The sequence below is a fragment of the Bactrocera dorsalis genome, chromosome 2 (assembly GCF_023373825.1).
Source record: "Bactrocera dorsalis isolate Fly_Bdor chromosome 2, ASM2337382v1, whole genome shotgun sequence".
Classification (NCBI taxonomy): domain Eukaryota; kingdom Metazoa; phylum Arthropoda; class Insecta; order Diptera; family Tephritidae; genus Bactrocera; species Bactrocera dorsalis.
The window spans coordinates 26,083,320-26,105,297 of NC_064304.1; the positions used below are offsets into that span (position 1 = coordinate 26,083,320).

The following is a 21,978-nucleotide window of genomic DNA, read 5'->3' on the forward strand; positions in this document are numbered from 1 at the left end:
TACTCACCCAATAGCATCCACAATGCTGGTAATCATTTTCTCAAAGAATGATTCAAATGACTCGGCCAGCGTAACATTTTCGGAGATTAACCTGTGTTCGGTATCCAGAAACGGTCCAGTCAATACTAGCACATCCGGTTTGTGCTCCTTTAAGTACGCAATCAAATCTTGCAATGGTTCATAAGCAAGATCATCGTCATGTGTATACGGACCGGCAACGATGACAAAACTCAATGGATCTGTAAGTTTGGGCGCTATAGGCGGACTAAGTTGTCGCTCGGCTAACACCTCATCCACAATGAAAGTATCGCCTTTGGGATTTTTCCCCGACACGATCGCTATTTGCCCCGGAAAAACCGCTACCGATTTAGCTTTGGAGAAGTTCAAGCGTACAGTAAGGCAACGCGCCTCATCAGTACCGGCTAACATAGTCGAAGAAGGATCTAAGGGACCTTCGTGATCACAGCAAATAGTGCCAATTGTCTTCGTAATTTCCTATGTGGGTAAAAAATACATGTTGGATAATGTCTGCTTAACAACACTAGGCGTTAGAAAACAACGGGAACTAGCAGCGCGCGTACGCTCACCACTGTACGCCCACTCTAATTTACAAGTACACTCTACCACCTACCTGCGAATGGTTGTCCACTTGACTCAGCTCATAATTGTCCGCGTTTGCGCCAAACACCTTTTTACACAACTCTTTGCCGATGTGAAAAATGCGATCAGCTGCGATATCACACTTCTCGCGCAGACAGTCGTACATGTAATTGGATTTGGGCTCATCAAGCGTTGCACCGTTGTGGCGCAGTAATTGTTTAATTTGGATTTTCGCTTGCTGAGTGGATGCCCATTTTGCGGTGCCGATAAGCGTAGGATTGCCAAATGTGTAAACTATCTTGCCGGAGCCGGCTATGGCACTATGGCTGCGTGGTGTGCCGGCGCTGTTGGGAGAAACATTCAAATACGAGTATATATATTTGTAAGTATGTGTGTGCTATGATATCGGTGGGTAATGAATAACACAAGATTACCGCTATAATCGTAGTGGGTGTTTGAATTTAACGGAAAAAGGTGGTAAAATAAATATTTATTTGGTCATTGGCATGGTGGCTGGCGAACAAGGATTGGAGAATGGAACGTGGCTTATGGATAGTTACACACATATGCTACCTTCGTGCATTCGTACGTGAACATATAAGTAAATATTAATGTCAGGTACATCTGTAACTAACACGTCGTTATGGATCTCTTTTTGCAGACTAAATCAGACAACATTCGTGAGAGAATACTCGTGGTTGGATTATATTTTTTGAAAGTTAAGAGTTTGAGTTTTGTAAGCTTCGTTTTATTAGTTTAGAAACTGTCTGCAGTGTGTAATGAAAGTACTTTTATCACTGAACAAATGATAAATGAGATTAAAACAGTTTATTTGTTATAAAAATAGATAAAAGCAGGAATGGTAGAAAGAGGTATTGCAATACTTTGATCCGGTTACTTCTTTGAAAAAACACAGAAACATCAAATCTAATGGAATATGTTTATTGTAATTCGAAAGAATATTCTTTAGCATTTACTTTTTGAAGATTATCTCTTTCAAATGTTGACCGCGGCTACGTCTCAGATGGTCCATCCGTTGAGTTCGGTTTTCGATGACTAGTTCGAGCATTTCGACTGGTAACTGGCGACTGACACACATGATGTTTTGTTCCAAAGTCTGACTCAAAGCTGTATAATCCGCATAGACTCTAGATTTTGCATATCCCCACGGAAAAAAGTCTAACGGTATGTATCTCACTATCTTGGTGGCCAATCGACCGGCCCAAAACATGAAATTATCTGCGCACCGAAGTGTTCTCTCAATGATTGATGCGATGTATGGGAAGTGAAGCCGTCTTGTTGAAACCAAATGTCGCTGAGATCCTGAGCTCCATTTCAGGCATCACAAAGTCGGTTATCATGGCACGATAACGGTCGCCATTGACGGTTACGTTTTCATTCGCATAATTTTTGAAGAAATATGGAACGATGATTCCACCGGCTCACAAACCACACCAAACCGGTAGTTTTTTCTGGATGAAATGACAACTCTTGAATCTCTTCAGGTTGTTTTCTTCCCAAATGTGGAAATTTTGCTTGTTTACATATCAGTGTGCCTCAACGCTGAACAAAAATTGGCTCTAAAACTTCGGATGCCATTGGAACTTTTCAAGAGGCCATAGAGATGTCGCTTGGGAAGGTGGAGCGACTTCAGTTCTTGTTCAAACTATATTTTTCAATTCAAGATTTCGATTTAAAAATCGAAAATTTCGTACCATACCTCAGTCCGAGTTGCTGCGTCGAATGGACTCTCCACGGTCTTCGTGTACACTCACAGGTACGGCTGCTTTATTTTCTTCATTGCGTGCTGGATGTGGTATATTCGGTCGAATATCCCTCAATAATGAATGCCGGGTTTTAAGACGGGGTGTTGCGAATAGTATGCTCAGTAGGCCGATTATGAAGACCATGAGTGATGGTGACATTTTTATAGAATGTGAAATTTCGTAACAAAGTTGAACGATTTGCATTTATTAGAGTCTAAGTCCTGATCAGAATCCTGAATTCGCTGTTCTTTGTGAAATGTGAGCACGAGCGGTATCCACTTTACACAGAGCTCTCTCATACCAAAATATTCATAACAATATCCCCAAATCCTTAATTCGATGGATTTTCGGCCATATTGTTGAACTTCATTTTACGGTCATCCAAAATTTTGTTTGGATTTTTTTTATCCTCAATGAGTTGTTTGACTTTTACGTCTAACTACACCCCCTTAACTGGACAATTTAAGAAATACAGTTTAATGAAGACCAGGAAACTAACGAAGAGGCACTCTATGAAGTATACAATTTTCCGGGTCAAAAACTGAATATTTTTTAGGAATGCAATTCAAATAAGACCAGAGAAGCTGGTGAAAATACACAATTTACAACGCTTAAAGTTTCCCGGGCTTCTCGAACTTTCATATCCTACTTATGCTTTTTATAATATAATAGTATTGAAATTGATTTTGGGAGTCTCTGGGAAACACTTTTGAATTTTTTGTTACTTGGATAAGCTATTGTAACCACAAGGTGTCTTCTGCTTTTGGCATTTTCACACATCGATAAATATTTTAGAGTTGTTACCAGCTTTCAATGAACGATCACTGGTGGGGTAAGAAATACCGAATCTAAGTAGAATTACCTTTTAACTTTATGTAATAATTTTAGTAATAAGGATCCAACAATTTTTGCCAAAACTTGAGAAAGAATCAAACCGGTAGTCTAACACCTGGAAAACTGGTACCAAAGTTTTGAAAAAAAAAGGTTTTTTGTGGGGCATTGTGAAAATTATGAAATGATCTATGAGTATGACTGGTATTCTCACTTTTCCAGACTAGATAAGGAATAACTATTCATCAAACAAGCAATCATCGCATTCGCGACTTGGCTTACACGTCATTGCGGACAGCCATAACTTTGAAGTAGTTGATAATATCGTCGTCATACACTACAACAATGTCGCATCAACCAACCAAAACCAACAATGCGTCACTCTTGCCAGCAGGTGCTACTTCAAACTGAGTAAGCATTTGAAAAGTAAAGTCCTCTCTCGACGAAGAAAGACCAGGCTTCACAAGTCCAATTTCTGAGGAGTAGATGTTAGGAGTTTTCGAGAGAAAGGTTTTGCAGAAGATTTCTGTTTTTGTTGTAAAGGTTATCTTTTTCCCGTTAGGGTGATAAGGTTCAGGTAAGTTGTCACCGAAGCCCAGGAAACGTGTTGATCCAATATGCAATCATGCGGTAATGCTAAAAATTGTGTTGGACGAAAATAAAGTTGTATAAAGAAAAGTGAGGTGGAAAAACACAGTCACTTTGCCCGCCATTGTCCAGCCTTTGCCAGTCTGAAACATCTCGGCGAACCAAGAGACATAGCTGAAACTTATACTAACCGTCTCAATAAATTTTGCGTTTAGCTCAAAGGGTTTTGTGATGGTGTTATGACTATTTATATATGCGTTTTAAAGCTCAAGTGAAATCTCACTTTCTCTCTCTCTCTCAGCTCTTAACCTAACCTATCCTGTGGTCCTTTGCGCGGTAGCAACGATGAATAACTCATTTTAATAATTTTTTTCTTTGAAAATCTTTCGTAATATCTCTGGCTTGTACAGCTCGCCTTGGGTTACATGCTTAACTTAAAAGAGCGGTTTCGGAGTACATTTCGTTTAAACTTTAGTGCTTGCAACTTTAAATCAAATTATCCATAAACTAGAGAGTAATTGGTTAGCCTAAAACAAAAACAAATTTCATAATTGTAATTGCATATTCGACAGCGTCTCAAATACTGACAGAAAACTCATTAACTGTGCATTTTAATTGAATAACGCTGCAGAAAATGTCATCAACAAATTCAACAAACAAACAAACAATCGAGAAATGCGCTGTCAGTCAAGTTGGCAACACAACAACAATAAGCTAAAAGCAATTTTGAAAAACAAAAAACAAAAAAAAAAGCAAAAACAAAAAAGTCAACAATATGCAGCGCAATGGTGGAAAGTTGCTAGCGCTGGCACCGTTTTTCAATTATTGCCCAAAAATGAAATCAAAGGAGAGACATAAAATTTGATCATTATTATCAACATTACAGCCAGTATCGCTCTAATCAAATTGCGAAGCAAAATTTTATGCGCGTACTTTGCAAGTGACACACTCACGTGCATATGTATGTGTATGCACGTGCATATGGATGACAGATGCATGTACGTTTGTTGTTGTTTGGAAGAAGAAATGTCTGCCTTGGTATAAATAAGCCAAACAGAACTAAATTGGCACATGAAATGACAGCGACACGGCATAAGGCAGGCGAAGGAAAAAAATTAGGAAATCGACAAACGCCGGTGACCGCAGTCATCACCCCACACGAGCGTATGCAACATCAACCCAACGCCATCAACGCGCCGGCCCCTTCAGTCAGACTCAGTCATTGAGTCAGTTGGCCTGCCGAACTGCCTGTCTGCCTGTCTGTCCGTGCATACGTCCGCAAGTCCAGTAAAGTAGGCAAAGCTTTGCGCAAATGCCGCTTGCAAGTATCGTTATGGCCATTCGACGAACTCTTTTTCGCAATCCAATGCATTCGATGCAAAATTAAATAACAACAAAAACAATACAAGGTAAGCGCAAATGCTTAGCCACAACGAGTCAGCGTAAAAGGAGCCGAGAAATAAAGAAAATCTAACGTAACTATGACCTGTAGCAAAATGCCAGAAGCATAACCAAATGTTAGACGCCGCTGCCGTGCCGCCTTGCACACACACCAACTACCACACACACACACACACACACGCACGCCTGGATGCATATGCATAAGCCTAAGTAAGCTTACAAGCTCGTGTGTGTGTGTAAGTGGGTAGACGGTGCGGGTAACTGCAATGAGAAGCTCCAAACGTCAAGCGCCGCACGATGCATCACATTATGCAGAATAGAAAAATCATATAAAAACATTATAGCCTTATGTGCCAAACGCCGCTGAGCGCGCTCGTCAAGATGTGGTCGGCCGCTTGGCGTAATCTATTGGCTGGTGATGGCGATCTGTGCTACACCACGGCGGCAGCGTAGTTTTGCGCAATTCCCAGAAGCGTGAGTTGCGACTTGGGGGAAAATGCATCGAAAAATAAAATTGAAAAAGAAAACAAGAAACTGAGGAATAATAATACAAAATAATGAAAAACTGAAAATACGAATTTGTTTAGGGAAAGGCAGTTATTTTTTATTTTACATTGTCGATAAAGCGTAATGTGATGAAATAGTAACCCACTTTATAACTTGGGAACTAAAATCTTTCAAAGTTTTGCATTTTGTGGTAAGTTACCGTTATTCACAATTTGTTGCGTAATATTATTTATTTTGATTTTTAAAGGCGCAATTCATTTTCATTAATTTTTAATAGCAAATATACAACAAAGTATAACTTCATAACTTTATATGCAAATGTAACAGTTGTTTGTTGTAACATAAAATAAAGTTGTATCGATGATCAGATTTTGTAGTGTACATCTCTATCCGTCCATCATAGCAACCGATAACACTAGTTTACAGTCATTTTGCGACTGCAGTGTTAGAGACTGTTTCTGGGCTAATTTTGGGCGGCGCTCATCAGCATGTGTGGTGTACTAAGGTCCACTCCAACTATAACACTTAATGCCATTTTGAACATAGTGACCATAGATATCGCCGGAAAGTGTATGGGCATCAAACCGAACTCTGGCGGCTCTTTCTCTGCCCACATACTGGTGAGGAAGGTGTGAAGGAGAGGGACATAAGTTTCTTTATGGATGAGTAAAAGCTTGAGGGTAGGTTGGTGGAGGGGTTTACTGTCAGGAACTCTCCATTGTAGTGCTTTCTAAGACGAGTCTGCAGCCTTTAAGATAGCGGTAGATTTACAGCTCCGGATTGCAGCCTACTTCAGAGAGTGCCCATTCACTCTGATAGCAGGGCGGCGATACTAGCCTTGAACTCACAAACAGTGCATTTAGGACCGGTTTAGGAATACCTAATTTCGTTAACAATGGCATCGAGTCACTTTGTCATAAGACTAGTATTGGCCCACAGCGGAGTAGCTGGTATCTGATCTAGCAAGAAAAGGCACCATAGCTCCGCTATCAGTAGAATGGAAGCGGGTGGGTACTCCTGTCTCCTCGTGTTTTCTATTACTAGATAGCTGGGCTTCGCGGGATCCTGGCCAGCGCTCGGTCACTATCGGTATATGCGCGGTCGTAAGATCCGCCCTCAGTAAGGCTGGCCCCTCCCTAGTTATGGCCATTGCCCTATCCACGTCCATGCTCTAAAGTTGGGAATATCACCAGATCTCAACACTTCTTTCATGACTGTCAATTGAGTGATCAAAGGTTAAACGTTTGGGAAAGCATACCTTCAGAAATTCCACTAAACTGGCGAGCATGGAAATTAGACGCCTGTGTAAATTTGTATTGGCCACTAAACGCTTTTCTAACTTGTAAGTTCGAACACAGGAGTTTTACTTTTCTATGGCTTCACATATCACTACATATAGCAGTCCAAGTGCGATCTCTGGATCGATCATCTAATCTAACCTAACCTGGGTTGCTAAAACTGAAAATGATAATAAAAATTTCCTAACACTTAGAATTTTTTTCCCAAATTTGTAGTTCTAAACAATTTCGTGCGCGAAATCGATGTGAATGTTGGAAAAGGCATACGATGATTCAGTTTTATCAAAACGAAAAGCCTGCGAGTGCTACAAAGTCTTCAAAGACGGTCGACAGATCGTTGAAGACATACCTCCATCGAAGAGATAAAACAAAATTCGCAGAAGAAGCTGAAGGCCATCACAAAAAGTGTTTATGAAAAGTGTTTCGAGGACTGGAAAAATCGTTAGTGTATTATATTTGATGGAAATTACTTTGAAGGCGACAAAATAAATATTAATAAATAATTAAATATTTTTTTTCCGGGTACTTTTTTGTCACAATGTATTTCACCGATGAATATTATAGACTAATAACCTGAAAGCAACTGTATAAAAAGTCCATATACTGTGACAGTGTTTGAGTTAAGATTAGTACTCCAAGCCAAATATAGAAGGATAGAGATCCTGTGCGTGGCGATTTTTCAGTCAGATCAAAGAGTTTTCAGCTCACAAAGTACCTAGGGCTACTCTGGTTAATAGCTCATCAGTAGAATATATAAAAACATACATATGTATTAGGGTGATTCAAAAAAAAAATTTTTTGTTTTTTTTTATTGGTACTCGGAAAAATGGGTTCCTAGACACCTCTAAGAAATCATCTCCAAATATGAGTTTTTAATTGTAACGGGAAGGTCCTCCGCCTAACGGTTTTCTATTTTTTCTTATTATCAGATAGAAAAATTTATATCTCGCTTCCAACTACTTGAAAAAATATCGTGTTAATTAGGTTTTGCAGGAAATTGAATGCTCTAAAATATGGTCTCTTATGATTTTTTCGTAAACCCAACCGTTTAAAAGATATTAACGGTTGAAATTTGACTATTTTTGGAAAAATTCTTTATTTCTTATTAATTTTATAACTCAATGAAAAAAAATTATTATGAATGATGAAACACATAGTTTTGTAGGAAATTTACTGCTCTATAAAAATGGTCTACTATGATTTTTCGATTAAGTTAAGCGTTTACGAGATATTCATCGTCAAACATCAATGCATATTAGGGTGGATCAAAAAAAATAAATTTTTTTTTTCGTTTGGTACTGTGAAAAATAGGTTCCTAAGCACCTCTAAGAAAGCCTGTCCAAAAACCTATTTATAATAATTTTTTTTCATTGAGTTATAAAATTAATAAGAAATAAAAAAATTTTCCCAAAAATAATCAAACTTTAACTGTTAATATCTTTTAAACGGTTGGGTTTACGAAAAAATCATAAGAGACCATATTTTAGAGCATTCAATTTCCTTCAAAACCTAATTAACACGAATTTTTTTCAAGTAGTTGGAAGCGAGATATAAATTTTTCTATCTGAAAATAAGAAAAAATAGAAAACCGTTAGTCGGAGGACCTTCCCGTTACAATTAAAAACTCATATTTGTAGATGATTTCTTAGAGGTGTCTAGTAACCCATTTTTCCGAGTACCAATAAAAAAAAACAAAAAATGTTTTTTTTGAATCACCCTAATATGTATGTATATGCAAATGCAAAAAGCTGTACTTGTTAGTTTTTAATAATATTTAAATTAAAATGAGTTACACTGATTTGTTCAGGGTTATATTTTTAGTTTACGCAAAACTACTTCATTGCCGCTGGTCAGTTTATGCACTACAAAATATTTAACGAGGTATTTGCATCGCATGTTTTCTAAATGTCATGTTATATGATTTATATACATACATATAAGTTATTTAAAAAGTAATGTTATAAATTTGTTATATTTTCTCAATGATAACTTGTTAAGACAAGGCTTGAGCTTACTACTTTAATTTACCACATATTTTTGAAAAAATGTTATAATAATATTACTAGCAATGGTAATTGAATATTTTTTATTTTTATTTTTAAGATTCTGGTTCCCACTAATCTGTTCCTCCACTCACAATGTTTGTTTTTTAATGTTGCTCTCTTTTTACCATCTTGGCAGGGCACATGCTTAAGAAATCTTGTGAATTACTCATACATATGCATATATGAATGAACATGCAAATTTATGTACATATGCACTCATTGATTTATGAAATATTGCAAAAGCTTTCTGCAATTGCATATTTTTCATGATAACCCGAGGTGTTTGATGTCGATTTCATATTTGTAATGTTGATGCGGTTGCAATGGTGAGTGAAGAACAAGATTTATTGCAAAACCAGGCGTAAAACTAACTGTATGTTGATGACCAAACGAAGACAAAGATTTAGAAAATTTTTAAAAATGATGATAAAAAAATTTAAAATTTTTTATAAATAACACAGTTTGAACACTTGAAATAAATAAACTAAAATAATAACATGTAATATTTTTTTCTAATTTTTTTTTTAACCTGAGTAAGCTCCTCAAGGCCGAAGGAGGCGCCGATGACCCTATAAAACATGCATAAGTATATTAACAAAAATTATCATGGAGGCGAACTGAGTCGAGCCATGTCCGACTGCCCATCTCTACACACGTGAACTTGTCTTCTGGTTAATGAGATATCGATTTGAAATCCTTTAGAAAAAAGGACGTGTACAATACCTTTTTTCTCAACGAGCTGCTCATTCGTTGAAACCGCCGGTATCAGATCACTATGTTACAACAGTTCCCGGCAACCATTGCAAAATACATCTTTTTGGCGAAATTCGGTGGGGATACACTGATTATAACGACTCTCCAACTTTTCGATGCCATTTTTGTAGTAAGATTTGCCCTTTTCTTCAAAATAGGCCTCAGCTTCGTCGACCATCTCATCATTTGCCGAAAATTTCATTCCAGCAGGCATTCATTTGAGATCTGAGAGGAGGAAATAGGCGCTGGAGACCAGATCTGGAAAATACGGTGGCTACGGAAACAATTTGAAGCCCAACTCATGTATTTTTGCCATCGCTTTCTTTGACTTGTGACACAGTGCATAGATTTGGTGAAACAGCACTTTCTTTTTCATCAAATGCGGCCATTTTTCGACGGTCTAATAATGATATGTAATAGTCGCTTTTCATCCCAATTATTCCATGTGCATCTCAAAATACAGACACCATAACCATGCCAGTCGACTGTTGCATTTTTCCATGCTTTGGAGCGGGTTCATCGCGTGTAGTCCACTCGGAGCAATGTTTCATCCATTGCCACATATCGTTGGTTTTTATCAAAAGCGAGCTCGCGCGTCACTCACTTTGCACAGAGCTTTCTCATACCAAAATATTCGTGAATGATATTATGTGCACGTTAAATTTAAATCTTAAGATTGCCTGCTATCTGGAACAACTTCCCTTTGCGGTCATTCAAAATAATTTTGTGATATTTTTTGATGTTTCCGTTGGTAACAACCTCTTTTGGGTGTCCACCGCGTTCACTTTCTTCGGTGCACATTTCACCAATTCTAAACTTACCATACCAAACTTTGATGATTGATTTTCCTGGGATCAAGTCTAAGTTTTTGTTTTAACTGTACTTTTACCTTTTAAAAAGCATTATTTTATCAACACGTGGGATTTTTTTTATCCAGAACTTGTTTCATACAAAATAATATAATTCGCAAACTAATGATCCGACCAAGTTTATACACGCAGCACTGCAGCAAAATATTATTATAATCATAATTGTGATACCAGATATATCGTTGGGGCGGGACTCGGACTACCACAGACTCTTTTAGGTATATATCGTTTTCAGATATTGCGTTTGAAAGGTCTGACAAAACTCAACACGCCACTTTTAATATCAACAGCATTTTTTCAAAAAAGTGTTTGATTGATACCAGAAATTTCCTTTTATTAGTATTTTTTTTCAAAATACCACAAATTACCATAATGAAAAAAGATGTGGAATATTTGACAAACTTATTTCTGACAGCTAATAAAATTTTTTGGTCTATTTTGAAAGATAGTTCGAACTACAAAGCATATGGATTTTAATAATGATCCCTAATAGAAAAGATATGAACTTTTCGACACAGCTGGGATTTACACGTACCATACATATGCCACTAAAATTTAAACTTCCACTATCCTTATTATGGCCACAATAGCTTTATGTCAGCGAGTTTGCTCCATCTATAGCTGACCGTACTTCCGCTGCTTCAATCTTGTAATTGGCTCTTTTATTCATAAATCTATATCCTCTGGATATTCACTTATTAAGATTTATTATGATTGTTTGTTTTTATTTACATTTGCGTTATTTATTTTTATTGTTTTCATATGTGTGCATTAAGGTGCCTCTATTTATGCTGAACACATAACTTTTGATTTCAAATGCCCCAAAGTAAATTAGCGCGTCTATACTGACGGGTCGAAAATGAACTGCGGAGTAGAGGCAGGTGTATACTTCGAAGATCTCGAAATATCTCTCTCCGACTACTAAACTCACAAATCATCTTCCATGCCGCAGTATTACGTATAGAGAGGGCCTGAGGTACTTTACTGAATAACTACGAGACGAGATAACGTAGACCTAGTCGACGCCTCTTATTCCAGTGTAGTTGAAAATTGCAGGAAGACTTTCGGCTTACTGACAGGCCAACTGCATTTGTCTTTAATTTAGTTTCCCGGCCGCAGGAAAATATTCCGTAACGAAAAAGTAGAAGAGTTGACCCAAGTAGGAGCTGCTTTAGATGAATCCGTTGCGGAGTCAATACCATGTCCGCTGGGAGCGATCCAAAATAAGCTTTTTACTCACTTTGAACAAATTGAACAAATAGCTCGGTGCAGATGGAAATCAATAACCAGCTGCACGATAACAAGCAGATATGGCTCAAGTATGATAACACTAGAACCAAGAAATCACTGTGAATGCCCAGCTTTAACACAAACTAGACTCCGAATACTTAGTTTCATTCAAAGCACGAGATGACTCCGAAGACAGTGCATCAAAATGGCGCATCCAGCGCTTATTAAACTCGAAAAGGCAGCACTTATTCCTAACTACCTACCTACTCTCCCGCCGAGAAGAATTGATAAGAGTTATTCCTCAAATAGGGAGGCGAGGGAGTATATCAGCTGTGCTGTAACATCTATACAAAACTATTTGTATTTTGCAATTTTAAGCCACGGCTTTTTAGATAAAAACAAAAAACTATTCCTCAGTATTTTTGCTTAGGTTTCCAGCTTTCCTTTCAAATTTGAAACGATCCAGTCTAATAGAAATATTTATGCAGCGAATTACATATAAAACGAATAATTTCTACAAAACTCCATGTTTACGAGCATGTTAACAACTACATGTATACATACTTACATACAAGTATGTGCATATATACATTTATTCAATAGTTATGCTTTATAGCATTGCTTACTTACATGGGCGAGTAACTAGCTGGACTGAAGAGTAGTGCATCACCGTGGCGAGCAGGTGTTCTTGCCAAAGCGTTTCTAGCCTGAAAGCATAATTCAAAGAGGAAACAATAACTTTAGAATATGATTTCAAATACAAATAAGAAGCATATACATGTATGTATATATACATAAATATAAGTATTAGGTAGGTGTGTATTAGCAGAGGATAACCGCCATTTATTTATGTGCAGAAAAAAAAATCAAATATGCAGAGTTGCAGCTGCTGCAGAATATGTTAAAGAAAGATGCTTATTTGTATAAAGTCAATAACATGTACGCCATGTCTTTAGAAAATCAGTTAAAAGATACTTTTAAAGAATACATATTTAGTGATTTTGTAACTTAACTAATAGTATAAAGGGACATCAATTGTTTTAAACCTTTAAGGGTTTTTGAAGAATTTTTTTTTCGAATGACACATTTCCAAAAAATGTGTGTTTGCTAAGTTTGTAGAAATGTCCTTAATTACTATGCCAATTATTAGGGTGATCAGTCAACCAGTTACAGTACACCTCAGTGATGCGTTGCGATTTTTACAATGGATAAAAATTTCGAACAAAGAATTTGTCTCAAACATTGTTTTTCTAACCAAATTTCGTATGCGAAATCGTTGCGAATGTTGCAAAGGACTTACCGTGATTCAGTTTTATCAAAAACACAGTTGTACAAAGTTTTCAAAAGGGTCCCGAGATCGTTAAAGATATGCCTCGTTCTGGCCGACCCTCGACTTCTGCAACTGAAGAAAATATTAAAAAAAAAAGTGAAGTGGTGGTTGAAAATCGTCTGGCAAGTTTTGGAGAGATGGTAAGAGAGCTCGACATCTCTCGCGAGTCCCTTCAATTGATTTTGGCGGCTATTTTGGGTATGAAATGCGTTTTTGATCGACTCGTCTCGATAAAACTGTTTTTTTTTTTTTTTTTTTTTTTTAAAGTACCGTAAACAGTTCTCTATTCATGGAGAGCATTATAAATGCCGATGATATATGTGTTTATGTATGAATTTGACATGTAAAGAAGTCAACAATCATCGGAATGGAACCCGTTTTTACAAGGTCGAAGATATAAAAAGTGCTTATGAAAAGTGTTTTGAAGACTGGAAAAATCCTTGGAATAAGAGCAGCACATCTGGTGGGAAATACTTTGAAGGTGACAAAATTAATTACAATATCCGAGTACTTGTTTGTCACAATGTCGTAGTCATAAACGATGGCAAAACACTGCTTAAGCTTGTTGCCAAATTTGTCAGTATATAAAAAATGAAAAAAGAAGCTTTTAAAATAATTGAAACTTTTATTTGAAATGATGCGTATGTACATATGCATGACACAATGTGTCGTGCTGTGTTAAATTGATATTTATTTTCTTATTAGTTTAGTCATTAATCAACACACTTTTTAATTTACTGTTAAAAACTCTGTAATAAATCATAATTCTCAGATGTCTAACTGCCGATACATAAACGCAATGCTTGCAACTTAGTCGCACCGACACGCACAGCATACGACGTACTCAAGAGCTCTTGTAAATCCGCTAATGAAACCCAAAGGAAGCCATTAACTTTTAACAGTGAAAAATATCAACTGAAAAGTGAATGAAATGGCCGAAACTGCATGTTGCCGTTGTCGCCGTTGTTGGCGCAGCCCAAGTGTGAGAGATTGTCGCAGATTAAATTAAACATAGTACTAGTAGTGCTGTAGTTACTACACCATACTTACAAAACGCCTGAGAATAAAACGCGAAATGCCAAATAAATGCATAAATAAAACAAACCCCAACACCAGGTGAGCAGCCAAACAACTACCAAATAACTAACTAAGCAGCACACGATACAAAGACAAAAAGAAAAAAAACAGAACGATAGCAACAACATCAAACGAATCATAAACAAACACCAATATGGAGATCGATATGTTGCAGCAACATGACAGTGCAGCGCAGCAACATGCGAGTGGGTAGTGTGGAAATAGCAGTTGTGGTGATTACTGTTGTTCGCGCACAAAATTTTACGGCGTTGCCGTTAAAATACGAGTGAGCAGAATTAAAAAAAAAGTAGACTGCAATGAAATAAAATTAAATGATAAACATACATACATATAAAGAAAATGGTATAAATGAGAAGTATGGCCCATAAAGGAGCGGACGCACTTGTTATTGCTGATGTTGTGTGTACGCACACACACTCACCGATGCCAACACCATTACATACATGCACGCTCACTATGCTGCATTTGAGTAGAAGTAGAAGAAACCTGGAGATTTCGCTTTTGTTGTTTTGTCTTCAGCTCTGATTGGCATCACCTGCCAGCAAGCCAGCTGCGGTACTAGCTCGTGCAGGGTCTCTGCACCATAACACTTTGAGGTTACTTTACGGCTACTACACTGTGGTTGCTTCCTGTATTGCGCGTTTTAAATATGTATGTGAGTATGAATGTATGTATATATTACATATACATATGTATACATCTTTGTAGGCAATCACTGCTACTATGACTGTACGCATACATATATCGATGCCGGTATATATTTATAGGTACATACATACATAGGTATATGCATGTCGTGTTGTCCTAACATTCTGCTGCAATCGTTACAAATGTCATCGTCACTGTCCTGGTTTGAGACCAGCACAAATGCGTCTTGAAATGTTTTTACGCTTTGTGAAAATTGTTAGATCGAAAGATATTTGCTCCCGCACTTGGCTAAGTGACAAATAGAAATGTTAGTGTGTGTTCATATGTTTATGCTTGTGTTGATATGCATATGTATAGGTTTTTACCCAGAAAACATATTTTGAAAATGTTTTGAATATCTGGTTTTTACAGTCAGGAAAAATGGCGTATTATTTATTGTTGCCTGAAAATGTGAGCACTTCGCCCAGGAAATGATTCCCATTGGAAGATACCTAAGTTTTGGGTAAAAGAGGGCGATCCATGTCGAGGTTATCTATTTATTTAAAGAAAAAACACAGACAATTCAAATTTAATGGAGAATGTTTATTATTATTCAAAAGAACCTTCTTTATTATTATATTTATCTTTTGAAGACTATCTTTTTCAGATATTGGCCGCGGCTAAGACTCGTTCCAGCATTTCGACTGGTAACTGGTGAATGACACGCGTGATGTTTTGATTCAAGGACTGAATCGAAACAGGATTGTCGTAAAAGACTTTAGACTTTACATATCATCACAGGAAAAAGTCGAACGGTGTAACATCACACGATCTTGATGGCCAATCCACGGGCCAAAACAATTTTTTTGAGGAAAATTCAACTTAAAAAAAGTCGCGATTTTGTTAATTTTTTCGACCGTTAGTAAATCTACCGACAACTAATTCTAGTCCACAGTTTATTAAGAAGGCTGGAGTACCAGCCTTGCCTTAGTATGCTCTCTAAGTCATTCAAAATTGTGTCGCGCTTCTTTTTTTGGCAGATACATTATTATTTCCGTGTATTTCCATTGTATTTCAAGTAATAAGTTTCAAAAAAAAACATAAAATAAATGTTGATATTTAAATTTTTTACAGTAATTTGTCATTTAATACGAAACTTGGTAGCATTGAAAAAGGTGGGTGCATAACTCTGCTCTGTTCTGCTCCGTATTAAACTCAACTTTTTACAAGCGGTCAACGACCAATTAAAGCCAGCAGAGAAATGGCGAATCGAAGACGACTAGTTTTTGAGTTTAGGGCTTTTGGACTTCCTATCAAACTACTCGATCTTGCTTTGGGTACTAAATACTCATATTTATAAATGTGTGTATATTCAGATTATTTGATTCAAAGGTCCATAGATTAACTGGAAGGAAAGCAGTTAAAAAATGTAATTTCGAACACCAGAACCACCTAAAATTTATTTATTTATTTTTTATAAATAAAGTCTATCAAAATATTTCTACGGACGTATTTGGACACAAGCGTCCACCGTTCGCAAGGCAGGTAGGGGTTCCAATCAAATGAAAAACCCGAAAATTTTTAGAAAAATTTAAGAGCGGAATGTCAAGTTTCCGACTTACTAAAGTAAAGTAAATCGTTTCTAAAGGAAAGTTAATTTAGTAAATTTTATATAAAGTTTAATTAAAAAAACGAACATTCCTAATTGTGGCTTAGTTGGCAGCAATTACCTTTGCACAGCATTTGTAGTGAGAATTTTATTGGAAAATATAAGTTTAAATTTAATAAAAAAGAAGAAAATAACGAATTCGAAATGCCCAACCAGCATATGTTGTTACCAAATTACAACAACAAACATTACAGTAGTCGGTGGAAGCAAATACACACAACTTTCAAACGGGCTACTGTTGCCACTTGCACTTTGCCAACCCAATAGAATTCCCAACACAACACACCATTTACACCGCTTAACGATATGTGTAAATTCAGCGGAAACGCTCGCACACTCAGCTACAAACATATGCACACCGGTATTTGCTAGGAGGCTCTGCTGCTCTTTACGACCCAACATAACAACGCCTAACGCATTGTGCGGAAATTTACTTGCAATCTTGATTTTTTCTTTAATTTTATTTTCAGAATTTAAGAAATTTGTTTTACTTTTATCTAACGCTTAGTAATCTGGCAGGTAGTTAACAGCAACCGGCGACAGTCGAACAGGTGGAATTTTAAACCCCAACTACCTATGGTGTACTTGCCACGGCAACGCTCTGCTTACAGTTAGTGCATTTGTCGATACTTTTGCAGTCATTTATATATATTTTCTCGTAAATACACACCTAAAACGCGGTGCACATAGTGCAGTCTATACGCTCCTTATCATTTGCTCTTCGTCAGTGCGTGGCACAACGAAAGGTGGCAAACAAAAAAATTGCCTTTACTGTGGGAAATGCACGGACGCATGCGTGTTGTCGCTATTCGCCATTCGCAATACACGATTGTCAATTGTATTATTCACAGGCCTACACGCCTGATGAGCATACACTCGTATATGTATATGGTATACAGACCAAAGTGAGATCACAAGGGTGTATCATAAATGAGGTGCAGCTCTGGAAAATATTTAGATAAGCCTGTGAATGAATCGATTTGTTGCCTTCGTGAATATTTGCATTTTATAAGTAATTGGCTAGAAAGTCAGCTGTTAGGCTAGTATTGTCGTCACATTGAAAACACAGTAGCGGCTTCCGTATTAAGTGTTAAGTTTACGTGGAAATTGAAGAAGTACAATTTGTACACAGGAACAGGTGCAAATAACTGGAAAAGGAATTTCAATTCAGTTATTTCATTTAGATGATCTACTAGTATATGGTATACGGAAGATTCCGGATTTTCATAGCCACATAAGAATGAATATACAATATAAAAATTATGCAAAAAATAGTTCTAATGCCGACAGGAATTTTATGATATTGTTTGGAATTAAACTGAGGATGACTTAGAAAAGTTTTGGTTTATCTCTTCCCAAAGCGGCTACTACAGACGATAAAGTGGCAAAACTGTACGATTGAGAATTGGTTGACCGTCGATTGAAGGTCTGCGATATCCATAGTTGAGACTGAACGCATCTCAAAACACCTCGTGGATACGGCATGAAATATTAGGCACGAGAGAGGTGTTGTCGGTTGTATCTATTCTGGACAAAATCATAATTAAGAGACTAATTCACAGCAGTCAAAGAATGTTTGAGTACAATTCGAAGAAGTTTCTGTGGCTTTTCGTGATCGGGATCCCTTCGGAACTTATAAGTTAGCCCAGAATATGTTTTCTTCAAATGAAATGTGAAACTCGGGGAAATTTCTGAATAGAACTAAAAGATTATGTTGACGAATTATTTGCAATTTTTTTCCAAATTTTCCTTTTACTTTTGTTGACCAAGTACTTTTTGGACCATGCAGGCCATTATTAAAGTTACTCTAGTCGTGTAAAGGTTTCGTTAGACTTTTCTGATTTTAAATTATATATCTTTGGTATATGTTTGCTTAGAAAAGTCCACTCTGACGATTTCTTTATCTTCGTCGACAGATTTATGTTGCGCTCAAGAATATTGAACTTTTGTGGCCACTACTCATTTAAGTGGAGAACTCTTTATAAGGTTTGATCAATTTAAGTACACCCATAAATCAGTTAATTCAATACGTCAGTCACATTTTCATATTTTCGCTGCTTGAGAGCACAAGATATTCAATAAACTTCTTTACAGAATTCTTCTGTTACTAAATCCATCACTTATTACAACATTACCATATTTCAAATTACAGCACATAACAAATTTATATACATATACACATGCATAGCTACGACCACACCAACTGGTTTCAATGAACAGCGATTTGGAAATTATTTCCGCAAATAACAAACAAAAATGCCAAAAAAGAAAATAAATTGCCATTTCAAGTGTCACGATGTGCTTGGGGTCGCTGAACTTAGTTTTGTGACTAAAGAATTTGAAACGTTTCCACTATTTTATATACTTTTGCATGCACGTTACTAAGCGTTAAGCAATGCACCTAAAGTTATGGTGGGTGTGCATTGAAATAACGTTGTTGACTGTTAACAGGCAGTATGCATCAGCGTGTGAGTCAAATTGCAAAAAATATTTGGTAAATTTTGGTAAAATTGTCATAAATTTTGGTGGGTTAATAAGGGTTTTACCATTAGATTCGTTTCGGACTTCTGGTGTCAAACTCGATGTGAGTTAAGCGGCTAGAAAACCTTTCTAGTCAGAAAACATGTATTTTTGAGATCTTTATTGTAGAGCTTCATTGTATTTAATAAATGAATAAATAAAGAATTTAATGTTTTAATAATAGGCGATAAATTTTAAGTGATTTGGGATCCCTTGATCACATAGTCGATCTACAGGAGGATCACTGCAAAATGATGCCTGGCGGTGGGAGATTTTCCTGTTTTATCTCAAATGCAAAAAAAAAAAAAAATATTACTATAGATAAACACTTGTACAGATAATGACCGAAGGATTAGTCAAATTTTTGATAAAGTAATGGATTATAATCGCATAAGCGGTGTCTACGCCAATTAAGAAGATTAAGTGGATTACCAAAAAAATGAATTTTTTTTTATAAAATTTACACTTCAGAGTGGCTTAAAAAAATCGAAATGCTGAAAGATATATTTGAGAAAGTCAGAGACTCTGGAAATGGTGTTTGAAGTTTTACGAGTCGAAATGAAAGAATGTACACAATGTACAACGGGTGTTTTACTAGACGTGTAGTTTTAAATTAGGCAATATTACTACTTTATTGGACAGCTATTACTTGATTTATACTCAGTTTGCTCAGTTCAGTTTCATAATAAACAGACTTACTCCGGAACAGCATTTGCAAATCGTACAAATCTAATACCAAATTAATCGTTCGTTTTGCGCTCTGCGTCCAATATTCGGTAGGCACAATCGGCCAGCGGAGTTGGTAGTTCGAACAACTATGGATCGATTTCGCATCACGTTTACTGTAGTGGATAATACGCATCCTCAGAGACCATGTACAGCGCATACCGAAGACGCTACTGTTACCGTGGAACAGAGTACCGAATGAATTCATCCAACAATCCGCCGCGCAACAACTGGAGCTGTGCCTATGAACTTTATACTTACAAAAACGAATTGAAATCGAACGACTTTTAAGCGTATCACACGTTTGGTGTAAAGACCCAAAACGAGATGGCTACCGACTTCGATTTTCATCAAAAAAGTTTGTTCAACAATGAAGCTCACTGTTGGTTGAATAGCTACGTTAACAAACACAAATCCACAAGCCATTGCTAAGACGGCATATCCTCAAAAAGCCACTGTTTGGTGTGGTGTGGTGTGTGACAGAAGGAATCATTGGGCATCAGCATTGGATATGCTATAAACTCATGATTAATTATTTTTTCGTGACTAAATTGGAGGTTGCTGACGTACACGACCTTTGGTTCCAACAAGGTTCAGGAGATGACGCTATATCCCATACAACCAATGAAACAATCAATTTTTTGAAGGAAACTTTTGGTTAGCACATTATATCGCGGCGTGAACCTGTGACGTATCCCCCAAGATCGTGCGGTTTAACATCGCGGGACTATTTCCTTGTTTACGCAGATTAAGTCGATTGGCGATTTTTAAGAGAATTAACGCGCTGAGCGTTATTGCTCACATAAGGATCCAATTGTTGCAAAAGGTGGTCGTAAATTGGGTATCTCGGCTGGAATTTATTTGAGACAACCACGGTGATAGCAAATTAATCAATGGTGGTCGAGAACGTTTTGACGACGAACCACACTCAGGATGGTCATCAACATCAACTGATGATCAACACGTCAATAAAATCAATGAATTGATGCTTGAAGATCAACGATTACCAATCAGAGATTTTACTGGCAACGTTGGAATATCGGAACTATCAGAGAAAACTATTTTGAAAGACCATGTGGGCCTAAGAAAAGTGAAAGCGATTGGTTCCAAAATCACTAAGTTTTTGCGATAGATAGGGTCGCATCTGTGAAACAATGCTTTCCGACTACCAGGATGTCATGAAATGTATAATTACTGGCGATGAGTCTATGATCTATGCTTACGACCTAGAAACAGAAGATCGATCAATCGGCCGAATATGGTGGCAAAGCTGAGCCGAAGCTGAAAAAAACCACGTCTAAACAGTCAAAAGTTAAGGTTATGTTTATAATTTTTTTTCGATTATCGAGGTGTGGTGTACTCCGAATTCCATCCGACCGGCCAAACTATCAACAATGAGTATCATTAGAGTATTATACGGCCTTTTCGCGAAGGCAATACCTAGTAAAAAAGAGGCCGGAATTATGGGCAATATCCTGCCGCAATCACCGTATTGAAATTCCCAACTGGATGTAAGCCCTTAAATAAGAGTTAAGATATTGTAAGACTAAGATTATTTACCGTTATTTCAAAATTTATATATAATATCGTATATACGCTTCTGTATTAAGAAACTTAGTAGGAAGAATGATGAAGTACATAGTATATGTATATGTATACTTCATCTCACGCATTCAAGAGAAATGGCATAGTCATTTAGTAGATATTAAAATATTTGTGTACATTTAGCCACAACAACACCAAGAATCATATGATGAGCTATAATTCTTTTATATACATACATAATAGCTATATATATACTTACATACTTATGTATAAAGTGCATGAGTTAAATAAGCCAAGCTTCGGCGGCACTGGACCCCACACTGAGTTTACACACTTTCCACGTCACGCACTCAAAGTGGAGATTCGTAATTATGATGCCACCTTTATGATAAAACACAGTACAACAACTCGTTCTTTTTTTGTAAAATCATAATGGTGGAACTGAAAAAGGTCATTTCAGAGCAATTCTTCGCGCCTGATTATAATTACAGTTTTTCACTATCGCATTTTCCCGTACACAATGCATCTCTAACATTTTGTGTTTTTTTTCATTTGAAAAAAGTTAGTTTTGTTAA

General features: G+C 36.8%; 1 protein-coding gene across 1 annotated transcript in view; it reads right to left on the bottom strand.

The window, feature by feature from the left end:
* LOC105231098 (DNA polymerase alpha subunit B) overlaps positions 1-21,978 on the bottom strand; it is a 124,686-nt gene that overhangs the window by 3,171 nt on the left and 99,537 nt on the right. The window contains exons 3-5 of the mRNA XM_049447607.1: positions 12,519-12,595; positions 632-944; positions 8-495 (exon numbers count right to left, since the gene is read on the bottom strand). Coding sequence (XP_049303564.1) covers positions 8-495; positions 632-944; positions 12,519-12,595 — 878 coding nt within the window. The remainder of the gene's footprint in view (positions 1-7; positions 496-631; positions 945-12,518; positions 12,596-21,978) is intronic.